The 23,433-nt window shown below is 43.1% G+C and overlaps 1 protein-coding gene across 17 annotated transcripts in view; it reads left to right on the top strand.

Annotated features, from left to right (window-relative positions):
* nav1b (neuron navigator 1b) overlaps positions 1 to 23,433 on the top strand; it is a 73,639-nt gene that overhangs the window by 4,570 nt on the left and 45,636 nt on the right. For 11 of the 17 annotated variants that reach the window (XM_034584496.1, XM_034584489.1, XM_034584488.1 and 8 more), the window contains exons 1-2: positions 13,018 to 13,805; positions 14,038 to 14,126. In XM_034584496.1, coding sequence (XP_034440387.1) covers positions 13,018 to 13,805; positions 14,038 to 14,126 — 877 coding nt within the window. Of the gene's footprint in view, positions 1 to 12,990; positions 13,806 to 14,037; positions 14,127 to 20,762; positions 21,823 to 23,433 lie in introns of those variants that run through there. The other 6 variants (XM_034584482.1, XM_034584483.1, XM_034584481.1 and 3 more) reach the window with 3 other exon arrangements.

Raw genomic sequence — 23,433 nt, 5'->3', positions numbered from 1 at the left:
TTTTATATCATCCAGCATGAATTTGTTTCCATCAGTAGGCAACATTTTACTTATTTAAAAAAACAAAACTGCATATACTGCGCTCGACTGGTTGACTGGTGGTGTGGTGCTTGTGTGGGTTTTCTGGTTTTCTGTGTGTGCTCCAACTTCCTCCCACAGTCCAAAGACATGCAGACAGGGGTTAGGCTGGAGACTGTAAGTTGACAGTAGGATTGAACGTGAGAGTGAATTGTTGTTTTTCTCTTTATGATTGATTAGCTCCAGCTCCCCCACCCCACAACCTTTAAAAGACATGAGGTATAGATAATGGATGGATGGATGGATGGATGGAAAGCTGCATTAATTGATTCCTCGGCCTCTTATAAACCAGAGTGCTGCATGAATGGAAGTCTTGAACTGATGGGGGCAGTCGATAAAAAGTTAGGGGATCACCAAAGTCGGTGTCCTGTCATAGATATTAATGATATTCATGATATTTCACTGGATTAATGAGGAAAGACACGTTTTCAACCAGGCGTTCACTGTCATTTACTCGGTGCTCTGCTCCTGATGCATTCACTTCAGTTCTGCATTATGCTACAGCTCAACCCTCACATGCACTAATGCACACAACACAGACCATTGAGTAATTCAATTCTACACAGGGAGACCATGCACGGCTCTGGGAATACCACTAATGGTGGGTGATGTCACTGCCAATAGAAACACATGTATCGTGCATCTGCAACTTGCTGCCCTTTTGAACTTAACTCACTTCAGTGTCGCTCTGGATTACGGTGCAACAACACAGATTCAGTGTCCTGTGGTGAGACAACATTTACTGAAGTGGTGAAGAAAAACTGCTGAGGGCATCGTGTTGTCTTTTCCCACGACACTTTCACAGCTGCTTCGATTCTTTGTTTGCTTCTTTCTGAAACCGAGCTCCTGCACTTTGAACACATAGCTGATTTCAAATTGGACCTATAATCAGAGTGATTACGATGATTGTGATATTACAGTGTGTGCGTGCACTGCGATGTTATGATAGGATGTTTCAAATAACTGGAGGGCATTATGTTCAAAGAGTGAGTTTGTTTTTTTTCTCCGCGCAAATGCCACGTCTCAGTGTGTCCTGAATTACACTGTGTGTGTGTGTGTGTGTGTGTGTGTGTGTGTGTGTGTGTGTGTGTGTGTGGTTTGGAAAGTCTCTTCCAAGTAGCAGACACGTTCCACCTTGGCTAACCCAAAATGACATGTGTGCCGTCCTTGGAAAACCCGATCCATATTTTATTCAATCCATTTAAAGCTGTTCTACATTATTGAACGTTCAGATGAAAACTTTGTCAGAAATCAGAGCGAAGATGAGACATGAAGGGAGAATGTCAGGGGCCACTTGAAAAACATCTGAGATTTGAGAATAAAGTTGTGATATCAAGAGGATAAAGTGAAAATTAAGTTGTAATGTTACGTGACTAAATTTGAAATAAAGTAATAATTTTATCAGAATAAAGTTGCAACTTTACATGAATAAATCTGCAATCAATGAGAAGAAAAGTCATAACATGAGGAAAGTGGAGCATCTTCTTTATTCTGATTAAATTATGATGTCTTTCTCATATCATGACTTTCCTATCAATCACAGCTTAATTCTCCAAATATTACGACATTATTCTTTAAATGGTATAAAATACTCTGTCGTGAAATACAAATAAACTGTGGCAAACGATTTTGTGAGTGGCCCCTTTTAATAAATATATAACGCCCTTTATTTGTTTTTGCTCGGAGTGCAGTCGAATAAAAATATATAAATCATTTGACTTGAACTCAGTCTTCAGGTTACAATTTGTGTCACAGTGAACATCTTGTCAGTCGTTGAGTGACATGTCGAAGTCGCTGCGTTTCCCCCGGAGAACTGACATTTCAGCTCAGCTTCTCCCCCAGTGAGCAGAAGCTGAGCTCAACCACATACCGGAAAAAATGTATTTCATCGTCTGACAGCCGCAGTGGAGGCTCTCCGCTGCTGGAATGTGCCCGAAACAGTCGACTGTGTGTGGAGTTAAACGGTGTCACCAGCTTCACAGGAGGATGAAGACAAACTCTGAAAACCCGGATGGGGACGTTGGTGCTGAGATGACAGACGACTTGAAAGCTACGCCACAAAATATAGAGATAATTGTAGATGTGACAAGAGCACAACTATTTCCTTTTTGTTGTTTTCTGTGGAATATTTGGTTGCAGATGAGAATGTACAGTTCTCCAAGTCTTGTGTTTGTATTTTCGTGCATGATGGCAACAACTTATGTTTTTCTCTCTGTAGCTTTTCACCTTGTTCCAAGTTCCCAAAGCCCTTCGTAGATCTGATTTGAGCTCCACTGAATTTGATCCCACATTCCTGTGAAAACCAGATACGCTCAGTCACTCACTTGGAGTCCTCGAGTCAGGGAAAATGCTGAATAAGGGATTTTTTTAAAGCTGATTCTTATCCACAATAACAGAACAGCTGTTACCCACAGTGCAACAGAATTTGGCCAAATTTCGATTTCCCAAAGCTATAGTTCTTCCTACAGTTTTAACACATTTTTCTTCACCTCAGACATTAATGATGGAAGAGAAATGATGCCGATGGGAAAGATCGTTAAAAAATGAGGGAAAAGTGTAAATTAGTCAGATAACGCTAGTTAAGGCAAGGAAACAGTTATGCTGTTGTAGTTATCAGCCTTTGATGGGTGTGACATGACAAGTAGGAGCCCAGTGAATTATTGAAGAGATCCTAGAAACACAAGTGGAATAATGATTTTTATTTTTCACTTTTCTGAAGATGGCAGGATAAGAAGTTTTCTTTAGTGGAGGTTTTCACTCTCCAAGCGCCCTTACATCTACATCTTTATAAATCCCACACAAACTTTGTGAAGGGAAAACATATTCATCAAACACAGAGTGACAGTGTCAGTGTAATTACAGGCAGACGCAGTGTGGCTGTAAACATGGTGAGATTTGGACAATGCTGAAGATGACAGATCGTGCAGGAGGTTTGTTCCAAGTGACTGAACCTGGAATATATGCTGATTCAACACGACTCCGCTGGAGATAATGTGCTTCTTAAGATGGACATGTGTGTGTGTGTGTGCGTGTGTGTGTGTGCGTGTGCGTGTGTGTGCGTGTGCGTGTGCGTGTGCGTGCGTGTGTGTGTGAGACAGATGGAAAAGGTCACATTTCAGTTGGTCACTTCTGATTCTGTGGTGTTAAATGAGTTCAGTGGTTTCACTGTGTGAACCATATGGAGCCATATGCATCCAGGTTTTCACTCCAACCATTTGAACTGCTTTCACTAAATAGTTCCTGGCTAAAGGTGTGTGTGTAAATATCACTGTAGTCAGATGCTTCAGACTTTGATATGAAAGTTACATATATGTCATAGCACACTGTTTTCAAATACTGCATCAGTGTGGCATACAATAGTGTTTTCCATATTTCTATGAGGAAAAAGCCTGTGTTTATTCTGTCAGTCACCTCAGTGTCGGCTCTGGAGATGAGCTGTCAGTGACGTCAGCAGCAGAGATAAGAAGAACAGAAGAGGAGACAAGTTCTCCATCTTTATTTAAAGTCCATGATATGCTTTATATGCACAATATAAACCTCTGTGAACCACACACGAGCAGAACTCTTGAACTGATGTTGAACAGCTTTTGTTCACACAATCTGTGGGACATCTTAAGGGTTAAATCATTATTTCCGTTATTTGACTTTCTCCCATATGTCATTGTTCCTATTTTTTGGTTTAGATCTAGACAAAGAACACACACACACACACACACACTTGCTAAAGTTTTTTCTTGAGAGCCAGAGAGTGAAAAATCTTGTTTTATTTGCTGATGCATGAACTTCGTCACTTGTACTATTTTTGTATAGTTGTTGCTGCTGTTTGGAAGCTTTTAGATTGTATTTCCATTTTCAAATGCACTTCTCTTCTCCTACCTGTTCTAATGACCCAGTTCCACATACAGACTGATGTTTGATCAGACAGCAGCCCACACTGACAGACTCATCACAGCGCTGCAGCGTGCTGTGTAACATGTCTTCCTTTTCCCACACCAGCCTCGGTTCACGTCACAGAACTGTGTCAGTTGCATAAGAGCAGCAGAGCTGCAGCGGCAGGTTGTTTCAGTTTGCATGTGGGATTTCACAATACAACATCGGCTGCACAGCTTCTCATCCTTCTTCTGATCCTTCAGGGGAAATGTCTAATTTAGTTTCAGGTTGAAAGAAATTATTTATGTCAAAGCAGCAATGTAACCTGGGATATATATATTTTTAATATGTGAAACAGCCTCGTTGACCCTGTTTGGCTGTAAACAAGACTCTGCAAGTTTTAAATGGTTCAGTTTGGGACTGTGAACAAACATTCAGAAGTAAATTGGTGATGGGAGCTTTTCAGAAAAATGCAAACCAGCACTTTGAGGCTTATGTTTCTTTTAAAGAAAATCAAGTCACTGCAGATTGAAATGTTTAAGTGTCACAGCTTGAGGCAGTAAACAGCCATGTGCAGTTTATGTTTATGACTAAATGTTGCAGCTAAAAAGATGTTGCACCAGCACAGAATGTGCCTCAAACGTGTAGGTCCCTGTATGTGTGTTTTTATGGGTTATCTGTGGTTGTAAAACCGGATCTCCAGGCTGCACCTGGTTTATTGCACGTTATGTTTTGTCTCTGGTGATCAGATGTAAGGAAAGATATTAATTATTAACACCAGCAGGGGTCCAGGTCCAGAGGGTTGGGAATCGCTTCTAAAATGGTGAATCCACAAAGAATGATGAGATGAAAATGCTGCGGCAATCTGCTCTTGTGAGGGTGGCACAGTGGTTAGCGCAGCAAGGAGGTTTTTGGTATTTATTGATCGTTGTTGTGATCCATTATAAGATCAATAAAATCTCTCTGCGATCACAATCGTGCTTCTCAGGTCTTCGATCATTAGTGAACGAATTTTCTAACCTTTTCAAACTGTATCACTCGGTCACAGGTGCCTGAATCGGTCTCTCCTCTCACGGCCTTACTGACCACAGTTAATCACATAAAGTGACTTATGAGGTTTAAGTCCCTGTAATGAGCCGACAGATTAACTCACTACACTAAACGCCCACTCTAATCTTGGGTGCTTCACAAAGTACAATAGGCTTTAATTAAAACTACAATGTGTTAGTGTTTAATAGTTTTATATTAATCTATCAAATAGTGTTGATCAGCAGAAATTAGAAAATGAACGATGGGACATGACGGATGGTGATGACAAGACAGATAAATATGATTTAAGCCTGTACACACACACACACACACACCTTCATGCTATGAGATGTGAAAAGAGCTCATGGGACCAAAGCTCGGTTCTAATGAAGCAGACCCCCCCCCTGTGCTCCCCCTTCTCCCCCCTCTTTCCTGCATGGTCCTCCTCACACACTGGCTGCTTTCACACCAAGAGGACAACCTCTGCGACTCATCTTCTTATTTTTTATTCTTTTTTAACAGTTGTGACAGAAAATGGTTACAGAAAACATTTCATGCAGACTTTTTTTTTGGTTTGGATGTGGTAAACTGGAGCTCCGAGAGTGAATCCACACCCCTTCAGTAGAAGACACGTATATGCGCGTCCTCGTTTAAAGTAATAGCATTTCTACCGTTTTAAAGAATCTGCTCAAAGAGGAGAAGAATCTGGACATCCTGCCGGGTTTTTTGGACATGTGGCTTTCCATAGAGGCGGCGATTCTTTTCTCGACCTCTGGTTCTTTACGATAAATGGAAAGCAGCAGCGTTTCTGGACAGTCCCACATCTTACACAGGTCCTTGAACACGGCCTTGTGGAGGACATTGATTATATCTGGGGACATGTCTAAGTCAATGTCTTGGACTTCGGGCCATGTTTTTTCAAACAGGTATTGAGTGAGGTGTATTGATTCGTCACACAAGTTCACTTTGGACTTTGCATACACTCGAGTGACGAGCTGGTCAATGACGAAATTGACATACATCTTTTTGCGGGGCTCTGCCCGTTCCGTTGCACTGTTGATCTCTGAGACCGGAGATCCTACGATGGGCTCAATCTCCATTAAAGCGGAGGTCACCCTCTTGGTGTAGTCACCGGCCTGTTTTGAGAACCACCAGTTCATCAATTGCAGGAAATTGATCACTCTCTCCTTTATGTCCGCGTACATCTTTTTGTGGGACTTAGGAACAGACACTTTCGTCACTTCAGCTGTACTCGCCACTAAAATGTCAGTTGTGACGTACCTATAGAGGACATCGGTAATGACGGGGGCGTTTGCAGGTGAAACTCTGTACTTGGTCTCTGTCAGAAGCAGAGACTCCACACTATCCATCAGAGACTTGACTGACTCACTGCTCGGGACTTGGGTCTCCTTACTGAACTTCTTCCTGACTTGTGTCCCCATCTTGAGTATCGATGCTGTGGCCAAAAACTTTGCAAAAAGCTTCTTGATCCTCTTCCCCACTCCTTTCCAAAACTTCTCGTGGCTCTTTGAGGATTTGGAGCCTCTAATCGAATCAGATGATCTGAAGCTCTCCTCTTCACTAATTATCTGATAGATTTCATCTGCAGCAGCTTTAAACTCCAGAGAAGATTCAGATATCAGCCCACTCAGGTCAGATTCTGACATTTCGTCCACAAGGGGCTCGATGATGTCGCTCACCTCCTTCCCGATGATTTCCTGGACGGTCTCACTTGTCCTATAGTCACTGCTGCGGACTGATGATTCTGAGGATGTTCGTCTGTCAGAGCGAGAACTGCATGATGAAGAGTCAGTGCATGAAGAGGTTGGTTTCCCCCTAGGGAACTCGTTTATAAGCTCCAATGTCTTTTGACTGCGTTGTTTCGGCTTGAACGAGCCCTCGATGTCGCCGGCAGATTTCTTCAACACTTTGCAAACACAATTGACCATTTTCTCAAGTTTGTTGGCTGTGGTCTGGTGACACTGTGGCAGTCTGGTGGAGCATCCGCTGGTGGAGCATCCGCTGGTGGAGCATCCGCTGGTGGAGCACTCAGACCGGCGGGAATTGATCCTCTCTGTCATCTCCTCTGCAACCAACTCAGTGAGTTGATCCAAACTCACAGACTTTTTTAAGCTGCCCGGTGCTAAACTCTGACGGAGAGCGTCTCCCAGACTGGACTGGATACTCTCCGCAGTAAAGGGAAAGTCGTTGTGTCCATGTGCTGTGATCAGGTCTGAGGACACAGACAAAGTCATGTTCAGAAAAAGTTCTGCCAACAGAAACCTTGTGACGTTGTCCGGTGTTTCTGATTTTAACAGTTCCCACTGCTCCGCAGTCAACTTGGTATAAAGATCCTCAATCTGCATGCGAATAGTTTCAACTGTCATGCTGGGAAGCTCCAATGCATTAGATGTATCCATGGTGAATGTCTGTATTGCAGTCTCCTCCATATCTGGGTTCATGTCTATTTGATCCGTTTCTTTCCACTTAGCGCTGCTGACCAAGGTAGTACAAAACGCCCTTGATATGGGACATGAAGGGTATCTTCTTCCAACCATAAGTCATATAGACACATCAAAGACATGATAAAGAACCAAAGACAATTTTAAAGATCTCAAATAATGTTGAAGATCAAAGCCACAAAAAGATTGTGACTCTAATAGAAAGCCCGGCCTCTTGTTCAAAGACATTGTTATTTTAAGGGCGTTTTCAGTCATGAATTGCGGAGGATGTCCGAGCCTCTTCTTCTTCTCTGTTTGGTTTATTGGCGGGTAGCAACCAACGTCAAGGTGCATTACCGCCTTCCACTGTGTGTTGAACCCCCCCGCACAAAATATTTTATAGAAGAGTCAGTGGAGCATGTAATGCTTCACTTTAATAAGTGTGTTCAAGAACGAGAAAAGCTCAAGAGGAAAAGTGCAAAGCAGAGAGGAAGAACTAAGCTTGGAAATAGTAGTTACCTTTGGAATAGGGAGTATGTTCCATTAGCTGAGGGAGACAGGATTGGACAAACTGATTTAATATGAGCTAGATAACTCTGATATACACTCCAACACAGGAGGTTGTCACCCGCCACTCAACTGAACGAAGGAGAAGCTGTCAAATATCAATGGTAATAAGAGATACGCTACCGAATGGGGAAGAAGAGGAAGTAGGATATTGACACACACAGTAGAGGGCGGTAAGGCACCTTGACGTTGGTTGTCACCTGCCAATAAACCGAATCAAGAAGGAGAAGAAGACTTGGGACTGGACTTTCTCTGGCGATCGTCTTTCACACGTGAAGAACGCAGCAGGAGGTCCTGTGCTCAAACTCTTAAATTCAAGGAAGCACAACAACGAGAAACAGAAAGTAAATCTGGACGAGTTGTGTTTCATGCTGTACTTTTCTTAAAATAAAAATACAAAAACAGATCAGAGATCAGGACTCATTTCTGAGGGGTGGGGTTTTGGTCCAGTTGTCCACAATGAATGAAGATCAATGCAAAGTCCTCGTAAGGACAGCTGCACAAAGCTGCGAGTGTTTGAGAGACTGGTGGCATGACACTGGATATGTTGTGTAGACTGCACTGGCATCAGCCATGCAATCAAAAGAATCACACACACACACACACACACACACACACACACACACACACACACACACACACACACACACACACACACACACACACACACACACACACACACACACACACACACACACAGGTTTGTTGCAAGGCGTGACACATAAAGCCAGCCCCTCTCCTCCATCCTTCAGTTCCTGCCTTGGTTTTGAAGTCACTGAATCTCTGTGGTTGTTACGGTCTTGTTGTCACCAAAAGTTTCAAACACCTGGCAGAGATCACACACACACACACACACACACACACACACACACACACACACACACACACACACACACACACACACACACACACACAGAGGAGTGGTGTGGCTGAGTGCTGTAATTACATTAGAATGTCTGATGGATTGAACAGGTTCCGTCTGACTATTATCGACGTTGGAGAGACATTTAACGTGATTATGAAAAATATTTCATTCTATAACTGGAGTCCTCCAACATTTGGGGTTCAAACACCTGACATGTTACAGCTCCGGAATATCAATCATTTAGAAAAACAGCTTTCAGTGTTTGTGTGTCAGGGAAAAACAGCAGCTCCTTGATTCACTTTAGTTTGGCTGTAATGTAATCTGTAGCCGGGGGGGGGGGGGAGAATTAAAACATAACAGTAATCAGATTACAACAAAAATAGATGTGTATATACATTTTGGGTTCTATTAAGAACAGAAAAAGGAGGTTTCTTGCAAAAAAAATTGTTAAAAATAGTGTTAAAGTGTTAAATAATGGTTGTAAATGTCTTAATTTATTCTCAGTTGAGTGCCGTAATGAAACGACACATTTTAATTGACTACATCTGGATTTTTATTTGCCTTTAGTTTCCATTAATATTCTCTGCCACATCTCGAGATGGTAAAGAAATTGGAAAGAAAATCCTGGATCTGCCTCCTGATGCTAAATTTCAATGGGTTGTGCCAAGTTTCTTTGTAATCCCGACAGTAGTTTTTGAATTATCTTGCTTAATAAAAAACATATAAACAAACCAATAAGCCAATAAACACAGGGTGAAAACATATGTTAAATAATGTGTAGCTTTGAGTTTCCAGCTGTTGTGTGGTCCAAGTTAAACACACAGCTGAAAACCAGTGTTGCTGGAAGAACGGCTGAATCACAAAAGTGCAGGTTTTAGGCGTCAAAAAACAAAAGCAACACAAAAGCCTGAACTGGTCTCACCTGACAGTAAATATGCCTTCAGCCAAATGTAAGAAGAGCCAAGCTTTACTTGTGTCCACTTGTGTGCTCATCTGTTGACATGAGTGTGTTGTGTGTGTGTACATGTGTGTATGTTTAACACAGTGTGCGACGCCCTTAGTTAATATTCGTCCTCCACAAAAAAATCCTCTGCAGTGAAGCTGGGACACGGGAGGAAGGAGTGGAAACGAGGAATCTGGGACTTGGTGCTATATATAAAAATTAGATCAGGTCTCTTGTAAAACTAGAAAGTCCGATGCTCTTGAGAAAATTGAGTTATGTAGACGATGATGCACTTGTTCACCTCATTTTATCTTCGGCTAGGATGGCGAGAAAGTGGAGCACAAGGAAGAATCAGAATTAAGTTTTGTGTCTGCAAGTGAAATTAAGTTTTTTACCATCTTTTCTTCTTTATGTGATGCATAACAATTACCGGAAGCATCATGAAGCCTGAAAATCATCGACTTTATGATGATGCTTTCCAGATTTAGACTGTCTTGTGTTTTTTCTCTTTCAAAGTGGTTTTATAGCATTTATTAAACTGTCTCTTCTGCTGTCGTACGAGTGCATTATCGGACCATTTGTCTCGGCAGAGTGGAGACTTCTCCAGAGTGAAATTGATCCAGCGTTTACAGGCTGTTGGTCTGAATGAGCATCCTCAGTCAGGCCCTCATTATGGGATCTGGGGTCAGTTTTAGCTCCTAGTAACACAAGGCTTTTGATGATGGCGTGTTACAAAAGAGGCTCAAAGTCACATTCACACTGTGACGGAGAAATTAGCCTCGGGGGGGGGCAAACGAAGCATGATGTCACCAGAGAAACACGGACACACCGGTCACTGATATGTCTCTGAATCACTGTAAACTGCACCACGCTGTTGTAGCTCGTTTCAGTGGAGAAGAAGTTAGTCTGCGGTGTTTCTCCTCATGTCCTTGCTTTGCTGAAGATGACTAATGCAGGATGTTTATTCATTCAGGTAAGACTAAATAACATCTGCACTTATCTCAGCCTGTCACTTTAGATCCACAGAAACAGGCTGGAGTTTTTATTTTACTTTTTTTGTTAGTATCAGGTTGCTCAGAAATCGTATCGTGACATGATGATGATCCTGTTGCAGCTTTCTTTTTTATTAGCCAAAGTTCTGTCCTCTCCATTAAAAGTAAAAAAAAAAAAATATATATATATATATATATTGTCTCTTATTGCACTGAATATTAATTTCATTACTTAATGTGCAATTGCATTCATTTTCCTCATAGAAATGCATACAGATAAATGTGGCAAATAATTGTATATTACATTTGAAATTGATAAATAGATGTTTGTGTGTAATATCTACATATGTATGTGTGTGTGTGTGTGTGTATATATATATACAGAATTACAATTTTTTTGTATAGGCCTACACTATTAAATTCAGGACTATATACAAAAAGTATGTTTAGAGTGTAGATACATTTTAACAAATACTTTCAGGGTAAAATTGGATTTGTTTAAGAGTTCTACATTTTGAATTTATACTGTTTCAATAAGTCGTAACCTGGTTTCCTTAGAATAAGAATAGATACTTTCGGTCATGGTCAGCTTGTAGTTTGCTGTGGGATATGGGATTATGAAGGGATGGAGGTGTCGTTGGGGTTGTGGAGCTCTGTCCCACCATCGGTCTGGACGTGTGCTTGGCGGTGAGGTGCTGTGTGCAGGGCCGTGGTGGGGACAGCCGGTGTTGGCAGGGCCTGAAAGGAGCCATTCTCCTGCTGCCTGTGCCAAGTGGTGTCAGTCTGTCACTAGCTTTCACAGCACGTTTCACACTGGAGGTTGTGGCTAAAGGACCGGGGACAGATTAGGCAAAGCTGTTGAAACATATGCTGTGTTTTAAGATGCTGCTGATGCTTTCATTGATTTTCTGCAGCGCCGTTTGATTCCTAATCTCACTCTCAACATAAGATTTAAATGAATTTCTCTTTTTGTCCTTATTTAACCTGTGATTTTTTTTCTTTTCTTAAATTCCTCAAGGTGACTTTTACAATGTTCGACAGTAAAGTTTCACTCACTTTTCTTATCTCAGCATTTGTGCCATGTAGAGAAACTTGAACCAGTGACAACTCTGGTTCTCAGACTTTCAGGCTACTTTGATGTTGATGATGCACAGAAGTACAATGCTCCTTCCCCTCAAACCATCTTCTCCTCTTTCCTCTTTCCCACTCACTCATACTCACATTCAGTCAGTAGGTCGTGTGGTTAGAAGCCCTCTCTGCATGAGGCAGACACCCTGGGGTCCACAGCTGTTTTACAGTATTTTACACAATGGAAATCTGCAAATGAAAGCTTGTTATCCATAATGCAAAATACAACACGAATACATGTCTGCATCCTCCCTTAAGAAGGTGATTTATATACAGACAGGGTGACTACAATTTCCGTTTAACCGCCATCGATATTTGCATTGTTTTTTTATGATTTTTGGATTTAGCAGAAAATCCATTTAGATTAAAATAACTCTAAACAATGATCAACTCATATTTTCTATGTCTGTGTTCGGACTTGGAGAAAAAGTTAGATTTCTTTTGACAAATAAGCATATTTCTTCTTCCTTGCTAAAAGTTAAATGAGGAAATTGATGCCACTCTCATGCAAGGATTGCTTAATATGAAGCTACCGCTAGCAAGCTAATTGGCGTAGCTTCAAACCAGTGGAGATGTAAATGGTCGCGACAAAGACATTTTTAGTATTCAACTTCCTGATTCTCCATTTTAAAGCAAGAAACAAACTTTGCATAATGTTTTGTATGTTACAATAAGTGCACATGTGTCTGTTAGACAAATAAACAATTACCTTAATTCATTGTACTAATGGCAGAATGGCTCTTTTGGAAACCATTTATATTTCTGTTTTGTCTGAAGAGTTTTTCCAAATCGTTTAGCTTAGAGCATAGAGCTCACAGGGGGAAGACATTTTGGCCGGTCCTAACTTTTTTAAAGGGCTGTTTGATGGTCAAGACTTGGTTTAGGATTAGATTAAGATTATGATAATGACAAGGGTTAGGCATTTAGTTGTGATGGTTAATGTTAGAGTAAGAGGCTGTAGGGAATGCATTATGTGTCCTCACTTTGATACAGTACGTGTGTGTGTACATACGAATGAGAACTGTGTATTTTAAACTGTTGCAGCATCCTCTTTGATTTTCCTGCTCTCTTTTCCAGACCTCAGTCCAGTGACGCTCACCAACCATGAGCGGTGGAGTGAACATCAAAGTCACATCCCAGAGCCAGAGTGACGCAGATGTCAGCTCGAGTCTCCGTTTACCCAGAAGCATGATGCCACTCTCCAAGATGGATCCCAAACTGCACAGCAGCGGCCTCCCCAATCCTACCCTGCACTATCAGCACGCCACCAAGAGACGACCTTCCTACTCATCGTCCTCGGTATCTCCGGGTCCTGCCGAACTGCTGAGAGGTGCAGCTTTAAAGAACCATCTGCTGCAGCAGAAGAGCAGCATGTTTTCTCACAGAAGCCCAGCGTCTACAGAGCGGACTGACGGAACGTGCTCGGCATACAGCAGCCCCCAGATACCGAGGAGGGAGGTCCAACGCTCTAAAGACACACTGGACCTCCGCGCCACCACGCTCACCCAGAAGGCAATGCGCGACCTCCAGTTAAGACGACATGCCAACAAGAATTGGACCTTTGGACATTGTCGTCTGAGGAATGTGGACAACACAGACGTGAATGATTCCTCCTCGTACCGGCTCTCGGCGAATGTCCAGCAGGGCCACGGAAGAGGACGTCACCTTTTCCCTCAAGGTGCGAATGGGAATGAGATATCGGGAGTCTCTCCAGGTGGGATGGGATACTTCCAGAAGGACATGAGAAACATTTCCAACCAGGCGGTGGAAGCTTGTGAGGGACACCTGTCAAGTGACAAATCAAAGTCTTATCATCAGACGTTCAACATGCCACGCAGAGCGAGTGAGCCGGGGAAGGTCAACATGGCGGCTGTTGCTCCCTTTAGGTTCAGGTGAGGGCAGTGTTTCCCCTTTTTTACGACGGGAGGATAAGCTCTGCTGCACAGAGGGCAGTTTATTTTAGGACACACTGAATATGATGCAGCCTCGGGTCATCCCATGCTTTTTCTTTTTATGTCGCCATCTGTTTCATTTTCCACTTTTACTGCCACTTGATCACAATCCAGTCTGTTTTTTGTTCCTCTATTATCCATGAAAGCTTTGTGTTTGTGTCTGTTCCTGCAGGTTTCAGGTCCACGAGGACACAGACGCCTCCCTGGACAACCTGAGTGACTGCTCCTCTGACTCCATGGAGGTCTGCTGCGACGATCTTGGTAAGTTTGTCTGAATTTGATACTGTTGATCTTTTCATATTGGGACAACAGACACACATGGTGCTGTAAACCAGTGGTTTTCCAACCTGCCCCATGGGTTTGCAAGATGTCTGAGAAAAACAACAACATGTTCATAGTTTCTTTGTAGTTTAGAGTCAGGCTATTGTTGTGAAGTCATTGCCTTGTGAAATACTGAAAATTGTTATTTTCAGCCTCTAGAAATTATTCATATTAATAATTCTGAGAAGGAAAACTTTGGTTGAAATTCCTTACTTGAGCTGTTTTGAGAGTCCGGAACAAGTCTGGACAACTGGGTCTGGACATTCTCTGGACTTTCACCTATGAAGAATGCAGCAGGAGATTGTTAGGATATGACACGTTCACAACATGAAAATGTCTGGAGCGTTCAGGTGAGAGACGGCGTCTGTGTAGAGCAGCAGGAGCCAGGACATGACGTGTGAATAACACTGCTGGAATCACACGTTTGTGTTTACAGCACATCAACGCCGGCGTCGGCCCTTATTGTAAAAAGTTCTCAAATCTTATACGTTATCTTTCCAAGTTGACATCCTCGTTGGCATCTTCTACATTTATGACACCTCTATTACATCCTGAGACATTTGCATTCTTTTTGTTTGTTCGCTCGTGGTGAATTCTTCAGACATCAACCAGCTGTGTTCTCACGTGGACTCACTTTGACATTCATCAGAGTTTTTACTTAGGGGTTGTCAGGAAAAATAGAGTAACTGACTTGGACATTTGCGTTCTCACGTACACAGCCCCTCTGGATAATTTAAGAACATTCTCCTGAGGTCTGAAAGCAGCTTAGGCGTTAAAGGCCCTGGAAACATATTTTTTGGAGACAACCTCTTCCTCTCAGTGACGGGAAAACTATGTGAGAAAGCCAAATATTTCATCTGATGGAGCCCAGTTAGTTAGAGAATAAGCAATTCTTAAAGTAAAGTTTTCAGACGCCAACCATAAACTGCAACGTCCTTGATCCGTGTCCATTCTGGGATGTTCAACGTACGTCACTCCCTTACTTCCTAGTTTCTGTCAGATATCCAGTAAAGACATAAAATTCACCCCCAAAAAAAATTTAAAAGAAGTGTTTACAGCTCAGAAGGAAAAGATGAAGGGTCACTCACATGCATGGCTTAATTCCTTCATTAAGGGTTCACAAGCCTGACAGGTTGAGAACCGCTGCTGTAAACCCGGTAGTGAAACCTAGAGGTGATCATCTAGGATCTTAAATTTTAATAGCGGGCAGTTCATAATGTTTAATCACTCTGTCGACTTACAATTTTATTTTTTTTGCTCTAAAGTCCTTTCAAAAGTTCTTGTCCTCCTGCGGTGTCGTTATATCAGAACAAACTTCTTCACACAGTTCACAGGGTTCAACCAGTTGTGCAGAACACGTTTTTTTTCTTTCCAACTGTATTAAATTGCATCCTGTAACGGCCGAGCTGTGATACGGCTGAATGTTGACACTGGGCTCTGTTCAGTGTGACAGTTGTTCTCACCAGAGCGGCTGCCAGCTCCCAGCCAGAGCTGCGTACTGTACCTACCACCTGTTATGTGCATCAGGACTTCCTGACGTACTTCACTTCTTTCTTTATGTGCATGTGGGAAAACACAAGATTCTTGGCACGGGGCACGTCTCTCAAATCACACATCCGCGCCGTTAACCCTGCGCTGCCTCCTCATTGTTTCTGTGTCTCGGCTGCAGCATCGGACTCAGGTTTATGTTATTAATTGTCAGAGTTTTATGAAACATTAAAAGCTGAAAGTTTGGTTTGTTTTCGATGGCTGCAACAATCCTGTGCCTTAAACATCATGGTTCTTAGAAACTCATACAAACATGACATGTACAAACCACTGTATATAATAACAGCTATCCAAAGGTGTCTCTATCACCCCCTGGTGGCTGACTGCTGTATCTCCATGTCAGTTAAATTATTATAATTTTTCTCAAAGATGGTTTCTGTCATTTTACTTAGTTGTTATCACTCTTATGTCAGTTCAAGTGCTCATCATTGGTTTTAATTAGTTGTATCATACAATAAAAACGGGTTGAAGCATCATGATTGACAGCTGGGACTGACTCATGATTGGTCGAGCTCGGGTATTGGCGGGATCTTGCCATCGCGACTCCACCCCCTGATTGCTCCTGAACAGACTCTGGCTCCAAACTGTCATGGCTGAAGTGGAGACGCGACGTCCATCTTTATAAACAGTCTATGCTACACACACACACACACACACACACACACACACACACACACACACACACACACACACACACACACTCACTGTATTTTCCTTGTCAGTATGTCATTAGCTAAACTCTGAGTATGTTACTCAGTAATGCTACTTCTCCGTCAGCAGAAGACACAACCACAGGGTCCCAATCAATTAAGTCCAATTAGGGGGAGATTACATAATTAACGATCTATTGTAAATAAGTAGTATTGATTTAGGTAAGTAAGCACACACTGTTGCCTCAGTGGTAACAGCTGTGACCGCGAAACCAAGTTAATACGTAAACATGTTTGTTGTGTGAGTTCACGTCAAGAGATTAGTAGATATTTATCCAAAGGCTTTGTCTTGATTAGATGTTTAAACTTCCTGTTGGAGAAAGAACAACTTAATGTCAGACCTCGTAGTAAATGATCTAATATTAACCAGTCAAACCCCAAATGCACTAGTGTTCGTCTTTCCATTGTTAATGAGATCTTTCAGATGGACATCCCCAGAGCTGCTATCATACAGGGAAAACATGAAAAATCTAATTAAATTGTGGTTTGACGTAAATTCAGCAGCACTAAAACACTACATCTCAGAAATTGGTGCGTATTTATCGTCCCTAATTTTAAAAATGAGCTCATATAAATGCACCAGGCTGTTATATAGCCCTCTAACTGGCTTCTTAATTATCTTAATGACTGTGAGGGCCGAGCGCCTCCCGGCCAGCCTCCTCAGGGAGAGCGAGAGGCCAGAGACTGAGTGGTCCTTGGCGGAGGGTGGACAGACGCGGGCGCTGAGAGACTGAGTGGTTTGATGGGAGGATCGGCTTTCACCTCCTGTCTGGGAGTTCCCCTCGTTCCTGCCGGACAGACCTCAGGGGCGCTTAAATTCAGGTTTTGACAACAGGGCGGAGAGATGTGTCTTCGTGAGCTGTCATCCTGCTTCAACAACAAGTTAGCTGGAAAATTATAGGTTGTTGAAATGACAGTTCCACTCAGGAGAAACATCTGCACAAACAGCGGTTCAGTCCGGGTCTCTGGGGCGAAATCTGGCTTTAAAACGACTACGGTTTCAGAAATAAGGGAATTATTTGCCAGGATTAATGCAAGAGAGCAAACTAATCATTCAAGCAGTAACAGTCAGAGAAGTTGGGTTTACCTTGTAGTTTTGTGCAGCTTGGTTTAAAAAAATATCCAAAACAGACCATTGCTTTGCACACCAAAGGGATTTGAGTGAAATAAAAACACTGTCTTCATCCCTCGAGCTGCTCACATTCCAGCCAGCACATTGATCCCATTAGATCTCGATTCAGAGGCTTTTGATTACCACATGAATCGAACAGCATGCGAAAAATTGCTTTCAATACTTTGCTCGGCTCTCAGAACATGTGGCACGTTTACGTCGTTGTTCTCCCTGTGCGTCTGTGCTCTGAGCACACGTGGAGGTCGTCGTGATGTTTTCAAAACTATTGCATCATTTGCAGCTGAGCAGCTCCAAAGTGATTACATGCGCTGTCCAGGGAAAATTCATAGCACACAGCTGTGCAACACACACACACACACACACACACACACACACACACACACACACACACACACACACACACACACACACACACACACACACACACACACACACACACACACAGAGTCTCCATGACTTCAGAGAACATTACGTTGATTGCATTGATTTTCTTGCAGACTTGCTCTAACCTGAACCATAAATACTACTTGCCTAGCCCTAACCTTCACCCTTACCTAAACCTAACCTGAACATAATCTCAATCTCTTAGTCATCACCTTAAAATGTGATGACTAATGTTATAAAATAAAAAGTACACACACACTCTCCAAAACCTTACCCCTAACCAAATCCAAGTCTTGATCCTCAGGCCTTTTGAGTTTGTGAGAACTGTCTAAAATCTCTTCACATCAAAGCTTTTGAACCAGACATATAAGACATGTCACTCACGCACACACACACACACACACACACACACACACACACACACACACACACACACACACACACACACACACACACACACACACACACACACACACACACACACACACACACACACACACATATAGGATTACTCAGATGACCAGTTGGAGAGTAAGGATCAGCCCCAGATGTGAAAGCAACCAAATGAAAGATCCAGCTCCACCCTCGTCTCTCCTGAGACCTGATGGTGGTTGAATGTTTCTGCAGAATGGAAACAACAGTCGATTCAGGAAAAACTAAAAATTTCGGATTAAATTATGGACAAACCCTGAGGAAGCTAGAGGCACAACTGTGCAGATGTTTAGCATGTTCACTATCTTAGTTTGAGGGGGTTCGCATGCTAACACAGCAATGGGTGATTGGAATAACATTAAACACTTAATTCTCTAGCTGATGTCTGAACAAATGTTTCCTCCATTCGGTCAAGTTTGAGATGTTAGCATGGTAACACTTCCTTATAAACAAAGTATGGTTATGTCTGCTTGGAATTAGTTTGGCAGGTATTTGGTCAAAAGAAAACGGATGATGGTGCTAGTTGAAAAGTCAAGTGATGCCAAAGTCTGTATAAATGTCTTATAGAAGTGAATGGCAATCTATCTAATAGTAGTTGAGACAATTAACAACAACAAAAGAAAAGAATCAGGCTTAAATAAGTATTTCAGTCTGGAACAATTAATATGATTAGAGAGATACAGAGGGATACAGATTATTGAGCCTACAGAATTCCATCGCTGTAATATGAACCTAACTCGTGAGAAGAGATGCTTGTCTCATTTATATATGATATTAACTTTATGTATAGATGCCATTTTGAAAGCAGTTAAAGCACGCAGGAAATTTGGCATGTCCGGATTTGTTACCATGTGACTCTTTAAGAAATTTTCCCTTCCCAAAACAAGTGAGCTATTCAGTGCCTCATGGGGCTAAGGTCAGCGATCTGGAGTCAGCAGGGGAGCCTAGGACCTCGTGATGAGGAGAAACAAGACATGACATTGTTACCAGAAAACAAATTGCCATATCAAACAATCTCACTGGTCCATGAGCCACCCCAGGTGCCTTTTAAACCCAAATAAAAAAGGCAGTGGAGTGTGATGCACAACCCACTGCAGGAGTGTGGGAGTGCTCCCCTCCTGGCATTGTAGGTAACAGGTCAATCATATCCAGTGGATGTGCCCCCATTCACCCAGGCAACGTTTGCTTCAAAAAGATAATAGAGAAACGCATCCAGAAACACTGGCGTTGGGATATTTAACAAAAGAAATTCCTTTTCATACATCCATGATAACATGTGGGCTGTATCGCAATAGTTTATGGAAAAGGTTAATGCGTCTGTGGCAGCTGTGTTTGTGCAGAGCAGTGAGGTCTGGTGCAGAAGAAGTGCAGGCGATGAGAGAGGGTGGTTTCCATGGAGCGGCGCTGCATGCGAGCGCCGCAGAGCCTCTTCCATCCTCCTGAGAGACGGCTGCTTGGAACTGGCTTAAAAAGATGATCACACTCATATGTCCGCAGAAGACCCTGCACAAAACGGTCTGACTGGATTCTCAATTTAACACAGTCACATGTGTGTCTCTCTCCGTCTGTGTCTGTATATGTGTCTCTGCCTGACTTGAAGATATTTCCAACGTGTGGTTTTGGGTGTGTTACGCTGGCACATCTTGTCGCTCGCTCAGTCTGCTGGAGTGAAGTCACCCATTCGGCCTCTTCTCTTGCCAAGTTTTCTCTCTCTCTCTTTCTCCTTTTCAAGCTGCAGTCAAAACTCAGTTCAGTATGCATCAGTTTTCATTAACGTCACATTATATACGTGAATATTGATGTCATCATTGCTGGTATTATACGAGGAGAATACAGTTATCCGTTTAAAGCAGGGCAGCACGCTGCTAATGTTTTAGTGTATGATTTATCCAGCTGCAAATCTGGAATTGATACGGTAAGAAAGCTCAGGGAGGATCAAGAGATAATCTGGATGCTCCAGTGGCTGCAGTGACACTAACAATGCTGCATGCTATGCTCTGTCATTCCATGTCTTAATGTTTATCCATTCACGCATTAATAACTCCTCCACATCACAAATCATGCATCATGTTGAGCGTATTGAACAGCGAGCACTGGAGGTGAGGGAGGGGGAGGGGAAGAACAAAGGACTCGGAGGAGATGGTGGGAAAACATGGTGTGTTAGAGGAAGAACGGTGGCTGGTTTTAAAAGCCACAGATTGATCCATTTTCTGATCGCCCCCCCACCCCCCCTGCACTTCATATATTCTGCTGAGATGCAGCAAAGCATCTCTAAGAGAAGGAGGAAAAAAATGTGGGAAGGAGGAGGGAGGATGGGAGGGGAAGTAGGAGGCGAGGGAGAGGCAGCAGAGAGCACAGGGAGGAGGGAGCGTTGTTGCGTCTGCCGGCGCTGTCATTCTGCTGCTGCGCGGTTCGACGGCAGGAGGGTGTGCTGAAGGGAGGAGGAGTGTGGAAAAAACTGAGGAAAGGAGAACAGGAGAGAAGGAGAGAAAGGGAGCGCCTGGGCAGCACTGCAACAGCTGCAGCCGCAGCAGCCTGTCAGAAGGACGGAGGGAAAGGAGGCAGAGGGAAGAAAGAGAAGGCTGCAGGATTGCCTTTAAGGAAACATTATTTTTTTTTGCATTGGAAGAAGGGTTTGTGTAAGGAAGCCATATTTCTCCCCACTCATGCTTTTCTATATGGTCTCATGCAGGGGGCATGCTTGGAAATAGTGTGAAAGGCAGAGAAGGAGATTTGAAAATGGAAAGGACGGATAGCACAAAGGCATACGGCCAAGCAGATGGCAAAGGAGTTGGTATGGCAGCGAAGAGGGCAAAGTCTGGAGTGCCCCAGAGCACGCAGCGGGGTGAACTGAAGGTTTACCGGGTGGGTAGCTCCGAAGGCAGGATACCGGTGCCATCCAACCTCCGCAAGCAGAGGTCTATGACAAACCTGGCTGTGCTGACCGATGCTGAGAAGAAGTTGCATCTCTATGAGCCAAAGTGGTGCGATGACATGGCCAAACCTGGAGCAGGGCAGACGAAGATGGGCAAGCCAAAGACAGCAGGAGGTGGCCCCGGTGCCGGAGGGGTTTCCCCTCTCTCTCGAAACCTATCCAAGTCGGAACATTCGCTGTTCCAGGGCAAACCCAAGCCCTTCAGCCCTCTGGCTGCTCCCTCTGCCCTGAGCAAGCAGAGCCGCATACCTCGTGGTCCTTATGCCGAGGTGAAGCCCCTGAGCAAAGCACCTGAGGATGGAAAGTCAGATGACGAGATCCTCTCCAGCAAAGCAAAGGCCAACGCTAAGAAACAGGGAGCTGGTGCTGGAGGGGAGTCCGGTTCCAAAGGCCAGGGGGAGGAAGGGGGAGACAAACCCTTCCTGAAGGTGGACCCAGAGCTGGTGGTGACAGTGCTGGGCGACCTGGAACAGCTGCTCTTCAGTCAAATGTTAGGTGAGTACAGCACAGCAGTCTTGATACTACCACCGTTATAGTATGTTTGGCCGCCATGTGCTACTAAGCGAATGCCACTGCTTCCCAGTGCTTCTCAACGTCGGCATCACGCCCCCTTTAACACAGCCATCACACGGCACCTGCTTGCTGCTGCAGACCCACAATTCCCAAGGAACGGATTTTATGCAGCTGAACGACCGTGGGGGGAAAAAAACAGGAAGACGTCCTCATTGTGCTTGCAGAGCATGCGTTTCCTCTTATTATTTGATTGAATGCTGCCTCAGCTTGGCCTTTTCAATGAATGCTCAATGGCTAGTAGAATACCGAAGCTACAATAATGCTCCATTGTTCCTATTCCTGCAGGATGTCACTCAGGTGGCTGAGGCTGTGGTGGAATGGAATAGGTTAAATGTGCTTGCTCTCAAAACATCGCTGTCTGATTGCATGAAAGAAATCCTGAAGGCTCGTGAATAACCACCAGCGACTGATCTTTTCGAGGCTCTCGTTTGTTGCAACATGTGCCGATGCACTCAAGGGTCCATCCGCTGCTCCACGCATGCTTCTAGAAGGAGATTTGAAACATAGCATGCCATATTGAATTCATTTCAGGCACACATACACATGTTTAGCCTCCTCCTCCCATCTCCATTCATCTGTAGAGCTCAGTCATATGGTTTACACCCTATATACTGCAATGGTGAAAAAGAAAATGGCTTTCTCTATGATGAACCTGACCTAGACCCCAATAAGACTTTATGAATATGACATGATTTCGATCAGTTTTTTGTTTCGTTATTTTCTGTGCATATCAAAGCATTCTAGATGCTACTTTGTCTTTGGAAACCTAAATTCAGTGTTAACCAAATGACAATCAAAGGTCAATATTTTGATATCCGGGCCAATAGTCCGTCTTCTGTTCGCCGTACACTGTTTACAGACTATTTTCTTTTATCATAGGAGTCGAATGTTTCTCCACACAAAATTCAAACAGTGTTTTAGGTTCAGACAACATTTTGGATTATGTATATTAACAGCTACCTTCTAATGAATGAAGATAAGCTCATAGCAGATGCATTTTCGTCAATATCCTCAACCCCTCTTGCTATTTACATGGATTGTTTACCTGCAGGCAACCAAAGTCTGCTCAAATGCGATTGGTCAAACTAAAAACAGAAACCAGAAGCTTCTGGCCCCAAAATCTTGTCCCTACAGATTCCTTATATTCACATGCAGTTTGTAGAGATTATCAGAATGATGCTTTAAGCTTCAAGCCCAGTTTTCTTCTCAGCTTTTCCTGACGTTATTGGTTATTTTACACCTCAGATTTTATTTCTATTTTCCAGACTATTTAAATAAGGAGGGTTGATTTATAAACTTCATGGCTCTGGTGTCTAAAGATACTTTCGACAGATGCTTTTCAAACATAAAGAACTGGGATATTCGGGTGCAACATAAGATCTCATCCACTGACACTTTGCATTTCTTCATGTTCCTATCACTATTCACAATTATGCTTCAAACAAGTCATATAACAACAAGGAGCATTTCATGTACCATTCAAAAATGTGTCATTCCATGGCTTCAGTATCATCAGGAGTGCATGTTCCCTTT

The sequence above is a fragment of the Hippoglossus hippoglossus genome, chromosome 5, assembly GCF_009819705.1.
Source record: "Hippoglossus hippoglossus isolate fHipHip1 chromosome 5, fHipHip1.pri, whole genome shotgun sequence".
Taxonomy (NCBI): Eukaryota; Metazoa; Chordata; class Actinopteri; order Pleuronectiformes; family Pleuronectidae; genus Hippoglossus; species Hippoglossus hippoglossus.
The sequence above is the reverse complement of the archived record's forward strand: the minus strand, read 5'-3'. Positions and strand labels throughout refer to the sequence as shown.